General features: G+C 36.4%; 1 protein-coding gene across 2 annotated transcripts; it reads right to left on the reverse strand.

Annotated features, from left to right (window-relative positions):
* Positions 1-2,969: 2,969 nt before the first annotated feature.
* LOC121732468 lies at positions 2,970-12,125 on the reverse strand. 2 transcript variants are annotated; one of them, XM_042122350.1, is made up of 3 exons: positions 12,051-12,125; positions 10,208-10,331; positions 2,970-3,267 (listed from the first exon to the last, which is right to left on the reverse strand). In XM_042122350.1, the coding sequence occupies exons 1-3, from the start codon at positions 12,087-12,089 to the stop codon at positions 3,026-3,028; spliced, it is 405 nt and encodes a 134-aa protein (XP_041978284.1). In that variant the 5' UTR covers positions 12,090-12,125; the 3' UTR covers positions 2,970-3,025. The 2 variants fall into 2 exon arrangements, with proteins under 2 accessions (XP_041978284.1, XP_041978283.1); XM_042122349.1 differs by lacking the exon at positions 2,970-3,267 and adding an exon at positions 5,095-5,374.
* Positions 12,126-13,226: the final 1,101 nt, after the last annotated feature.

The following is a 13,226-nucleotide window of genomic DNA, read 5'->3' on the forward strand; positions in this document are numbered from 1 at the left end:
AACAAAAATAAGTGATAATACTTTAGTGTGTGTATGTGTTCCTTGTAGAGAGTTCACTATGAAAGTAGCAGCGCTGAAAGACCAATTTTTTTTTTCACTTTTGTATGGGGAAACTCGTGAAAAAAAATTTTTCGTCTTTCAGAGCTGCTACTTTCACAGTGAACTCTCTACAAGAAACACGTACACACCCTAAAGTATTATCACTTATTTTTGTTACACACTGTATAATGTTATGTCACTTGATAACAAATAATTATGTTTCATAAATAGGAATTAGGATAGTTTTGTTGCGTAAAATGTACGGTTCCGCAGTGATAAACGATTTACTGCGTAGTAAAGTAGCAGTCGATATAATTTAATGGCTCTTCTAACTTGTAGAATTCGTCCTTGGATTTGGAAGATCGATCACAATAGGGGTCGCATCCCCTGTCGTGACGTCATAATATACGAGGTGTAACAAAACTAAGTGTTACTTAACTTTAGGGTGTGTTACATTTATGTGTTCCTTATACTATAGAGTTCACTGTGAATGTAGCAGGGAAGAGCTATTTTTTAGTTTGAATGGGCAACTTGAATTTTTCCCTACAAAGGTGAAAAAAAAGGTTTCTACATATTTCAGCGCTACTAATTTCACAGCGAACTCTACATATATAAAGGTGATACAAACTACATAGGTATAAGGTATAGGTTTGTTACACCTCCTATATTGTACAGTTAGTATAGCTATTTTACATCTGATAGGACCTTATGGAGATAATATAAGGAACATTATTAGAATCATAGAGGTAACATAACTTTGAACGTGGACTCCTCAGACTTGGGAAGGTCAAGAATCAAGATACTTCCTTGTGAAAACAATCTTGTTTGCCCTTAATAATAAGGTAATAGTTTGTTCGATAAATAATGTGTATGTTTGTAAAATTTTTGGGCTTTTTTTTTAACCGACTTCCAAAAAGGAGGAGGTTATACGTTCAGCTGTAAGTATATTTAATCTGAATGTGTGGTGTAAATAATTGTAATAAGCAAGAGACAAGACTACGACACATTGGCTACTTAGTACTTCAATAGTATCGAATTGATAATAAGTAATAACTAATAAGGCAATTAAATTAAATAATGCGACGATTGAAGTTAAAAAAAAACAGAAATAATATTGATTTCATATTTCTGAAAAATATATTTTAAATAAAATAATAAAGAATAGTATCGAAAATAAGAACTTCTTAGAACTTCTTGGAAACCTGTAAGTAATTAGTAGGTGTAATTAACATACCTACTGAGATAACAATGATGTCATAATATATTGTAGTAATATACTGCATGTCATAATATTGTTAAGTTTAAGAGTTAAGTAAGTATAAGTTAACCAAATTAAAGAAATAACTGCATAATATATCACAAACTCACAAACTATTCAGAAATACAATATTTGTGACAAAATGTAGAATTGTAGATTTAATTTAGATAAGTTTTCGGTATGATGATGTACGGATGAGATGAAAATGTAAGGTTTTCAACACCGGATATGACCGGAAGGACCATCAATATGTAGTTTTAAAAAACGAGGATTCACTTACATTTTATTCAGTGTACAATTTTTTTTCTAGGGCGTGGAAGACATCTATGAGATAAACTATGAACTAAGTATGTAACTGGTTGTCAAACTACGTTGACATTTTAGTTCAAGCTATATCTAATAGGTGGCGCCAACCCAATTCATCATTTTTTTTAAATTAAAATTACAATGTTGCATGAGCGTCTATACTCTACGTAAACAACAATTATTTTTTTATCCTTATAAAGCAAATAAGAAATTCGAAAATTACCACGAGCGGACAATTAATTTTACACAATACTAGATGACACCCGCGTTTCCGTTGAGCCAAATGTCGTGTATCGCTCAAAAACCGTACATTTTTCCGTACAAAGTATTCTATAATATGTCCTTTCCCGGGACTCAAAGTGTCTCTTTACCGAATTTTAGCAAAATTGGTTCAGCGGTTGAGGCGTGAAGAGGTAACCGACAGACAGACTGACAAACACACTTTCGCATTATAATTTTTTTTAATGAAATAAGGGGGCAAACGAGCAAACGGATCACCTGATGGAAAGCAACTTCCGTCGCCCATGGACACTCGCAGCATCAGAAGAGCTGCAAGTGCGTTGCCGGCCTTTTAAGAGGGAATAGGGTAATAGGGAAGGGTAGGGAATGGAAGGGAATAGGGGAGGGTAGAGAAGGGTAGGGGATTGGGCTTCCGGTAAACTCACTCACTCGGTGAATCACAGCGCAAGCGCTGTTTCACGCGGTTTTCTGTGAGAACGTGGTATTTCTCCGGTCGAGCCGGCCCATTCGTGCCGAAGCATGGCTCTCCCACGTAAAACGTAATATTAGTATGGATGGATAGATAGATTTAAATATCCCTTTGAGCGGTGAAGGGCTAACAAGTAAATTGGTTAACCAGTGACAAAGTGCTTTGGCATTCATTGGCTTTGGCATTCAGGGAAAAAGTCAACAATAGATTTAAGCGCACACTTTATTAAGGATTTAGTTAGCTCGTAGTATAGACCAATCTTAAAGTAATACCCGGTACACATTGGGCGTTTTGAAGCTCGCGCTTTGCTAACGCGCGTTTTGAGAACCCCGGATTCTATTGAAGCGTACACAATATGCAAGCGCGCCAGTAACGCTCGCTTGCATGTGTACGCTTCGCGTGTTAGCAAAGCGCGCGTTTCAAACGCCCAATGTGTACCTGCTCTTATATATGAGATAAGATGTTCGTAAGAAGGACGTAGAAGAAGTTGCTGCTACGTCCTTTGGTTCATAAAGGTACACATCAGGCATTGAAAACATCATTGTGCTCTAATCAACGGCTATCTAACATAATTTTAATTTTTTTTTTCGTTTTTTATACGTGCTATGCTCATAAAACGTTTGAAATCTTTATTGAAAGTAAAAATAAACTATACAATCCAAATACAACATTTAATACACTATTATCATTTCTCTACCACGTAATCCTCAGCGTCACTTCTCACTGTGATCATCTCTGTGAGCCTCGCAGAAGGACATCAACGTATCTACGAGTAGGACGCCGGCGGTTACCATGGCAACGATGGCTGCGGCCCCCGCGTAGGTCTTCCTGGGGCACGGGGGCACGCCGCGCCACCACGACATGGAGTGTGCCCCGCTGGCACCGAACAGCGCGGCCCCTGTGGCAGACCACCATGCGTTGACGTACGGGTCTGCCGTCGCTGATACTGCTTCACCTATGGTGAGTAAATTCAAAAATAGAAACTCGAAGTAGGCTGTAAGCAACTATGAAAAGTGGACTTTCTGAGTAGCTACATAAAATTCCATTTTTAACCGACTTCCAAAAAGGAGGAGGTTATTAATCGTTACAATATTATTATTGTAACGATTAATAACCGAATAACGACGAATCGTGGCCTTATGGCCACGATTCGTCGCGTTGCGTCCAGACGCGGTCCGAAGGGGGGGGGGGGGGGGGGGGGGGGGGGGGGTCACGGGGGACATGACCCCCCCAAAATCTGGGACAAATGGATAAATCTCAAAATCTTGCCAAATAATAAAAGGAAATTTTTAGGCACCCCATAGCAGCGACAATTTTTTTTTTGTGTAGTGACTAAACTGCACTCGGTAAACGAGGCGGTAGCGGTCATTGAGGTCGCAGTGATATAATATTATGCTTCATATTCAGTTCACATCGAGTATGCAAAATACCATATCGCCCTTAGACTAGGAACATCTGACACTTCATTGTCAATCGCGGTTTCTATAGAAAATGGCAAGTTTTTTGACAGGGTGACAATGACCGCTACTGTCTCGTCTCCCCCCCCCCCCCCGCTCTACTGTCCGACCCCCTCCAAAATTTTAGGCTGCGACCGCGCCTGGTTGCGTCGTGCCTTCGCCATGTTACCTTCAAGATGTTTTCTAACTTTTCAGAGCTGCGTTACCGAAAGGTTCTATCAATATCAAGCATTCTCTATACATAATTATAAAACAAAGTCGCTTTTTTCCCTCATGTCCTTTTGTTCCCTTTAATCTTTCATTATTTATTGTAGAAATTATTGTTGGGGTTTCTAATGTGATGTCGTAAATAATTATTATTTTTTCCGCTTACATTGCAAACGCAGGCTGAACCCTATGAGATTTATCAAAATAATATTATACCAAGTATAATTGAAAAAGTCTAAAGAAAACTCCGCGATGGTATAATATTGTTTTTTTTTTATTTTATTATTAAATAAGGGGGCAAACGAGCAAACAGGTCACCTGATGGTAAGCAACTACCGTCGCCCATGGACACTCGCAACATCAGAAGAGCTGCAGGTGCGTTGCCGGCCTTTTAAGAGGGAATACGCTCTTTTCTTGAAGGTTTGCAGGTCGTATCGGTCCGGAAATACTGCTGGTGACAGTTCATTCCAGAGTTTTACAGTGCGCGGCAGTAAGTTACGCGAAAAACGCACTGTGGAAGACTGCCACTCATCAAGGTGATGTCTATCCATCAAGGTGGTGATGTCTATCTCTCTAAATGGATATCCCACAATAAAAATTTTTTGTCATTTTCTTTTTACGACAAATAAAGGCTAATTTTCGAAGCAATTTTAATAAATCTAGCATTAAGAGCATTAATCGTTATCCAATTAAATAATTATTATTAATACATTGTTGATTTAATGTAGATCTATATGGATGGCCCTTTACAGCATAATATGATTTAAATTAATATTTTCGAAGATATTACAGATTTAAAAATTGCGGGAAGTAGCTTTTGTGGCGGTACCGACCAATGCGGGCCACAGGTAGTAATAATTAATGAATACAAGTCAAAACTGCTGAATCATTTTTTCAGGGGCTATATATTTTATATCCGATGCGAAGCCGGGGCGGGTCGTAGTATTAATGAAATCCAATTCCAATTCCATTTACTTTTAACGTTACTGCTTATAGTTTGTTATTAATTATAATAATATGCCATATTTTTTATATATTATGTAACTCAAATTATTCAATCAGCGATTAACTTTAACCGGCTATGGTAAATCTACAACTAAAAACACTGAAACAAAACATGTATGCAAAGTTTTTATTCACACAAAACTCAAGTAACAGTCTCCTCATCGACCTCACTGTCTAAATACGCTAGACTCAAATCAAACAACATGATCAGTGAGTTAAGTATAGATACAGATCCTAGTGTAATCGCCACATAGTAGTCCCCTGTCCTCAGATAAGGCACTGTCCTCGTCCGGGCACAGAGGATAATACCCCCGCAGACTGAGAACAGTCCCACTCCGAGGATACCGAAGTATATGTCTTGGACCAGGTCGAGGGGGGAGAAAATCATTTCCCCTGAAACAAAAAATATTTAGATTTAATAATTTGTGAATATTTCGGAATGGCTACTTACTTTTATCGGAAAGACGGATTTTTTTGAAATAATATGACTATGAACACATTGTTCACTACTTTATTTACACGAATAGAAATAATTTAGTAAAGTAATAAGACAAACTTTATAGAAAGTACAAATTATTATGGACGGTCAAAAAACAGATAGTGCCTACTTACTTCAAATAATTCTAAAACACGCACACAACAACAAAACGCAACGCATTTGATTATTTTTAAACAAAAAATTAAAACCGGCTTCCAAGGTAAAGGCAATAGTAATATTCTTATATGAACTAAAAAGTATCAAATAATTCTTATTCTGTACTCAGTATTTCTGTTCTCAATCTTCATTATTTTGAAGTCGGTACCAGGCGGACCAGCTTACCTAATAGTTAATACCACAGAATACAAAATTGCTTAATACCCAGGTCTATGACAGAATATAACTGCAACTTATAGGACTGCTACTGAACTGCGCCAGACAAATTATACGTGGGAGAGCCATGCTTCCGCACGAATGGGCCGGCAACGATCGGAGAAATACCACGTTCTCACAGAAAACCGGCGTGAAACAGCGCTTGCGCTGTTTCACGCCGAGTGAGTGAGTTTACCGGAGGCCCAATCCCCTACCCTATTCCCTTCCCTACCCTCCCATATTACCCTATTCCCTCTTAAAAGGCCGGCAACGCACTTGCAGCTCTTCTGATGCTGCGAGTGTACATGGGCGACGGAAGTTGCTTTCCTTCAGGAGACCCGTTTGCTCGTTTGCCCCATTATTTCATAAAAAAATTGTATTTAAAAAAAATAAAACCGACTTCAAATTGTACGTAATTAAGAATTAAAATTCCCTATCTCAAAAAGTACTGGACCGATTTTGATGAAACTTGTGGTATTCCCTGAGGTAAACAATACTTAGTAGTGCATAAACATAAAAACATACATACATACATACTTAAATACACTTTTGAAATTTGGCACATTTGTTCAGAAGCTGCTATAGATTAACATATACAAAAACTGGACAGTCTTGGAAACATTACATACATGATACGCGTCGAATTAATAACCTCCTTTATTTGAAGTCGGTTAAAAAACAGATAACACTGAGCAATGCCAAAGTAATGACACTTTTAAAGAATATTTTTGTTTCCCTGTAATTGGCTTTGCAATAAATACCTAAGCAACTATTAACAAAATCTTATTTATGGTAAATACTAAATACCCAGAAGCTGTGTACCAATTTGGTACCAAACGCGCACTAATAAAACTTCCTAAAGTCACAAATACGAAACTTACGAAAGCTCCATTTTGAGTGTAAAGTCGAAGACGTAACTACAAACTCAAACTTATATACGAGAACTTCGCACCGAAGCCAAACTATTATGCAGCCAACTTCCGAAGTGGTTAGTGTTTACAACTATTGAAGTAAACACTATAATTTTGTTTGCTAAAGACTAACAAGATTTCAATCACAAATGTGTTATGTGATGTAGGCGTTTTTATGTTTTTATTACTGTGTATGATTATTATTATTATAAAGCGGAGATGATTGCCTCATTCACATGCAATATAATATAATAACATGTAATAATTAAAGACGTAAGTGGAAGAACCAGATAACTAACTAATTTTTTCAACTTGATTTAAATAATTTTAACAAACGTTGTAACTTATCTACTTCATCATCTAGCTAATATATCTGGCTACACATAAAATCCACAGTTTTTTTTATTTAAAATATTTTTTCCAGCACTTATGCAAAAAAACGGCAAATTTTTAACTGTCACTTACCTGTTTCTTCCATTAAAGTCTTCATTATTAATTATTACAGATGTCTAAAACAGTCTATGCCGTGGAAATTGATGGTGTCAACTACTGCTGTCGATTATTACGACCAGTCGGTGATAATATGGCAATTACGCACTATTAAACCTGCGTAGCTGTTGTGCTACGCCGGCTACGCAGAGTATGGCAGATTGACTACGCTGTTGTACTTTAAAGTTTATTTTACGCCCTTTTATCTATACTAGAGATAGCCCAATGATCGAAATTCGACCTTAGTTTCAACGACATTAGGACTACTACCTATATTTTTACATAATACGTTTTTACGCGAGTTTCTTACGCCGGTTCTTCTCGCCGGGTTAGTTCCCGAACCGGTGGTAGGCCCGAGTAGCATCAACGGTCGGAAAATGTTTGAAAAAAACTTATTCTGAATAAAACAATTTTTTACTTTGACTTTTTGACTTTGACTTTATAAAATAACGGGGCAAACGAGTTACCGGGTCAACTGATGGAAAGCAACTACCGGCGCCCATGGACAATCGCAACATTTATAGAAGAGCTGCAGTGCGTCCTTTAATTTTTAACCGACTTCCAAAAAACGAGGAGGTTATATATTCGGCTGTGGATATATATATATATTTTTTTGTATGTTCGACCATTACTCCGCCGTTTGTGAACCGATTTTCAAAATTTTTATTTTGTCATATTAGGATTTACTCCAATTTGGTCCCATTTTCACAAAAGTGGTGATCTGATGATGGGATCCATGAGTAATCGAGGGAACTCCTCAAAATTTATATGGAAACGTATGGTGATTTTGGTTTTATAAGAAGCATCCTAAGCATATGCTACTAAAACGCAAGATTTTGCACCAAGGTATACTATGGTTCCGAAGATACTAAGAGAACTCCGGATTCCTTATAAATACAAGTTTGGGGGTTTAGGCGTTGTTTTAAGAACTGAAAGCATATGCTACTATGCAAATTACATTCATCATCATCATCATCATCATCATCATCATCATCATCATCATCATCATCATCACTACCATGTCAGGGTCACCAATGTCACAACTCACATGGTTGTATATGGATACAATATACACACAACACCATAAAATATCATCAGTCATCACGTTATGTCCTTATTTATTTGGTACATTTCAAAGCGATTTTCATACAAAAAAATATACTTAATGTTGTTTCAAAATACATAATATTTCAAGTACCACAAAATTGAACATAAGTAGCAAATTCAACCTTTACTCCAGAGCGTAAGGCACACATTTGGGTTGGACTGAAGGAAACGGGGCACTATGGAAAAAATACTTAGAAAAATTTTTCGTCAAAATTTTAACCCCTTTTTGAATATACCAATCGATAGGGGGCGCCAAGGGAAGCAAAAAAGCTCAGATAAACTTTTCTCAAAAATCAACTCCTGTCGAAAGACAGGCCGAAATGTGACCCTCGTTAGCACGGAGAAAATACTTAAAAAAATTTGGACGAAAAAATTCAACCTCTTATAACCACCCCTTTTGAATACACCAATCGATATGGGGCGCCAAGGGGAGTAAGAAAGCTCAAATAAACTTTTCTCAAAAATCAACCCCCGGCCAGATACAGGCCGATATACGAACCTCGTTAGTATGGCGAAAATACTTGGAAAAATTTTGACGACAAAAATACAAGCCCCTATGACCACCCCTTTTTATTATACCAATCGATAGGGGGCGCCAAGGGAAGTAAAAAAGCTCAGATAAACCTTTCTCAAAAATCAACCCCTGTCGAATGACAGGCCGAAATGTGACCCTTGTTAGTATGGCGAAAATACTTAGAATGGCTAAGGTTTAGGAACCTACGTCAATTAAATGTTGGTGACATGGGTTAAGGAGGATTGCTTTGGGTGAGAAAAACTCCTACTTACCGTTTCCACCGCCAGTAAACTCTTCGTTTAGAAGAAATTCACATTTGAGATTTTCGTAATCTTCAGATAAGATCATCTGTTTTCTGATGTTTACGAAGTATTATTAAGGCATCTCAAGACTGTGATGAGTGGGTCTTACTTAACTACTCAGCCACGGATACCGAAGGGGGGGCTCGGGGGGCGCAGCCCCCCGCCAAAACAAAAACAAACACAATCTAGAAAGTCCAAAAGTAGGTTAGGTTAGGTTGGAACTTAGACCACAACACCCAGATATAGACTTTCTTTTGTAGTAGTTTGTCAAATAAATTGGGGTAGGTTTGTAATCATTTACCAAGATTAAGATAATATTAAGGGGTTGAAGTATTTTCTTACGCGATGGTTAGTAGGTAACTAAAAAGAGTGAAATTATTATTTCAACAAATTAAAACCGACTTCCGAGGTAAAAACAATAATAACATCCTTATAATATGAACTAAAAAGTATTAAATAATTTTTCCTGTCTAATAGTGCCTTTTTCCGAATTCGGCTAAACCTCAACTATTTCTGTACTCAATCTTCATAATTTTGAAGTCGGTGCCAGTTCCAAAAGTTTCAAATATTCTGTCAGAGAACTAAAGATTCAGCTATCTGGTACCGACTTCAAAATGATGAAGATTGAGTACAGAAATAGTTGAGGTTTAGCCGAATTCGGAAAAAGGCACTATTAGACAGGAAAAATTATTTAATACTTTTTAGTTCATATTATAAGGATGTTATTATTGTTTTTACCTTGGAAGTCGGTTTTAATTTTAGTTAAGATTTTAATATAAACTGTGTGAAACTTTTGATTTACTTAATCAAAATTTAGTAATCATAAAATCTCTCCCAGTACGGCCGTAAAGGTGAGACCGCACTAAACGACACTGCAGTAGAGCGGCACTTCTTGTTCAATACTACTAACGTTTTGTGTCGCGTAGCTCCGATGCCGCGTAGTGCAGCTTACCTCATACAACTTAATGCAAAGAATATTTGGCAGTGACGTGTCGCATCGCTGCAGTGCAGTTACACCAAGTCTCACCTAAAGAGTTAAATAATTTCTCTCACCAATAATTTCTCCAGACAGCACAATGAGGTAGCCGACGTATGTGCCGGAGCACAGCATGAGCGTGGTGAGGTCGGTCAGGTCGTAGCTGTACTGGTGCAGCGTCAGGCACGCCACCGTCAGCATCTGAAGACAGGATAGGCGTCAAACCTTTATAGCTGTCTGTAAGAAACCTTAGGTGGACAGGCAGTCAGCTAAAATATATTCAGAAAAAACCGACCAGAAATTATACTTCTACGTCAGGGGAATAGGTACCTAAGGAATTGTCTGATAACTTTTGGCTCAGTAGCGTTTAGCCAGAGGTCGCGGGTTCCAATAACGCCGACAAAACGATAGGTTGATAAAGTTAAGGCCCAGTAGTCCCTAAAATAAGCAGGTCGATGTCTGTCAGTACGAATATCGACGTTAAGGGCATTAAAATAACATTCATATCAGCACGCGCTGGCTGTTACGCGCTCGCCGCGTGCCTTGATAATAGAAAATAGGATTAAAAACTTTTGGTTTTTAGTATTACACAAATCAAATATATCAAATCGCTTACGTTAGGTTACGACCCATATACTAACATTTTTTGTTTTTTCTAGAAAGTGTATAATTTAGCCATAAAATGATTTAATTATGAAAAACAGCATTATAATAGTCATCTTTGAGATTTTTTTCTATCGAGCAGAATTTTTCAAATTGTGTACTGATGTACCTTTGCGTATAGGAAATTTTCTCAATTTTAAAACGGTACTTATTTTATACTTAAATAATGACATTTCCTTTACTAAAAACGTGTTTTAAAAACCCATTTTACGTAGTTGCAACAACCACAGCGCCTTAAGAAGAAAGAGTATAATAATAGCGTTTTAAACTACAGACGGAAAGAATCAAGTTAATATACTCATAAACAGTATTTTCAGGAAGAGCTTACAAAGCTTATGTTACGATGTTAGTAGCACGTGCTTGGGCAGGGCTTCCTTAAGAGGGCGACTAACTCCAAAAATCGAACATCGTCCTTCTCTCTTCACACTCACGCCCGTCTTTCATATGCCAGGTGAAAAAAAACGACGCGGATTCATCGCCAAATTAGTTTTTTCTCAATAACTCGATAAATATACAACATTTTAAAAATCCGCTAGGTCGATCTCTCAATGATAGAATTTTACACAATGTGTTAAAGTATTAACTTAGTTCAATGCACGGTTATGGCAGTAAATGAAAAATTCGTGAAAATTAGATGCATCTCTGTGATTTTTTTCTATCGAGTAAATTTTAAGATATCGTGTTTTTGCTCAGATCGAATTCTCGGAAATATAATGTAGTATCTAATTTTAGAAAATGAAACAATTCGGAGCTTATTTTCAAGTATAAAAATAAATTATAAAATCGACACTTTAGGGTTAGTCGCGCCCTTAAGTAAAAGCTCATAAGGCTCACGTGTGCGCTTTATAATACTATTAGAGGTTAGAGGTAGTTATTTATAGGTATATTGCGGGCACATTTAAATGATTATTGTTGTATATAATATTATTATATACTCAAATAGTGGGATTATCTATACTATAGAATCTATAGTACCGTATATAATATAATGCTACCCTTTTGAGTTTTGTGTAATCGGTGTAAGTTGTAACTTATTTGAAAATTTCAGAGCCTGCAAAACTAGGTTTTCTTCTGGGCTACAAAATCCATAGAATATTTAAATGATTTAATTCCTCTCAAAGTAAGTAAAAACTAAAGTTTCTCTAAGGTCTGAACTTTTAGGTTAGAAATGTTAAAACTATAAAAATGTAAATCAATCTAAATTTTTCTTGCCTGGACTAACTATTAATTATTCATAGAACAAGTAAACTTACATACCAGTTCTAATAATTTTATAAGGCATGATGGAATTAACATAATAAAATGTTCACTAAACAAATATTTGTTGACAAAAATTTGACAGTCGATGAATCAGGATTTTTTTTTTTTAATTATAATTTTTGAAGCACAAAAGTTTAATCCTTACCTACATCCTTACCAACAAATAATTTCAATAGGCGAAAACTAGATAAAATATTTTTTGTCATAGATCAATTATTATTATTATCATAAAATTTTATTAAACCTTACTCCATAAGTCATGTTTAAAAGTATTAACTCATCATACAAAACTAACGAAACTTAAGTTACTTTATGGATAAGGGCGAAGCCAAACGAGCGTAATTTGTGAGTCGTGAGTCGCAGAATTTCTGCCGGGCAGAATTTTTTTCATAAAAATCACGACTCACAAAATTACGCTCGTGTGAATCAAACAGGACTTTTGTATGAAACGGAATGCAGCAGAATTCTGCTCGGCAGAAATTCTGCGACCCACAACTCACAAATTACACTCGTTTGGCTTCGTCCTAGCTATTAGTAAACTTCAAAAAATTAACGCCCCTTGTTAACTTTCGTCAATTTACTACTGTGTTGTGGACTCTATGTACGTAATTACTTTAGACTAAGCACAATTCAAAACTGTGATGAGGTGGTACATTTTTAATTTTCCATTTTGTGGAAAAATTGAGTAGTCTCCAAGTCACCGAGTGATGGAAATTCATATTCGGATTTACATAGAAACAAGAAATTACAGCCATGTTCTATGGATGTAGGCGTGAAATACATTTTCGTTATCATTTTAAAGAGCATTGAATTGTAAGCGGGTAACAAAAATGTATTAAGCATTTTTATGTTTCTTCTGTCTTCTTCAGGTATATTTATTTAATATCTTTATTATAATGATACCTAAAGAACACATAACGCATATTTTGTAAATAATAATATTGCTAAAAGCACTGCTTTTACACGGTGGTAGATAAAACGAAAAAAAAAAGGTAAAGGTAAAGGTGAAGCCATTTTTAGGGTTCCGTACCCAAAGGGTAAAAACGGGACCCTATTACTATAGTTTGTACGTTTTATGATGATATGGGTGACACATTATAATTGACAATAGTAGGGAAGTTACCTAACAAAAATTAATCGATAATTTAAAAATATCGAATCACTTCGTAAAGG

This window comes from Aricia agestis, chromosome 12 (genome assembly GCF_905147365.1).
Source record: "Aricia agestis chromosome 12, ilAriAges1.1, whole genome shotgun sequence".
In the NCBI taxonomy this organism is placed as follows: domain Eukaryota; kingdom Metazoa; phylum Arthropoda; class Insecta; order Lepidoptera; family Lycaenidae; genus Aricia; species Aricia agestis.

Coding starts and splice junctions, on each gene's coding strand:
- LOC121732468 (XM_042122349.1), bottom strand. CDS start 12,089: ATGTTAATTCCATCATGCCTTATAAAATTATTAGAACTG. Junction 10,332..12,050: donor TTATAAAATTATTAGAACTG/GTATGTAAGTTT, acceptor TCCTGTCTTCAG/ATGCTGACGGTGGCGTGCCT. Junction 5,375..10,207: donor GCTGTCTGGAGAAATTATTG/GTGAGAGAAATT, acceptor TTTTTGTTTCAG/GGGAAATGATTTTCTCCCCC.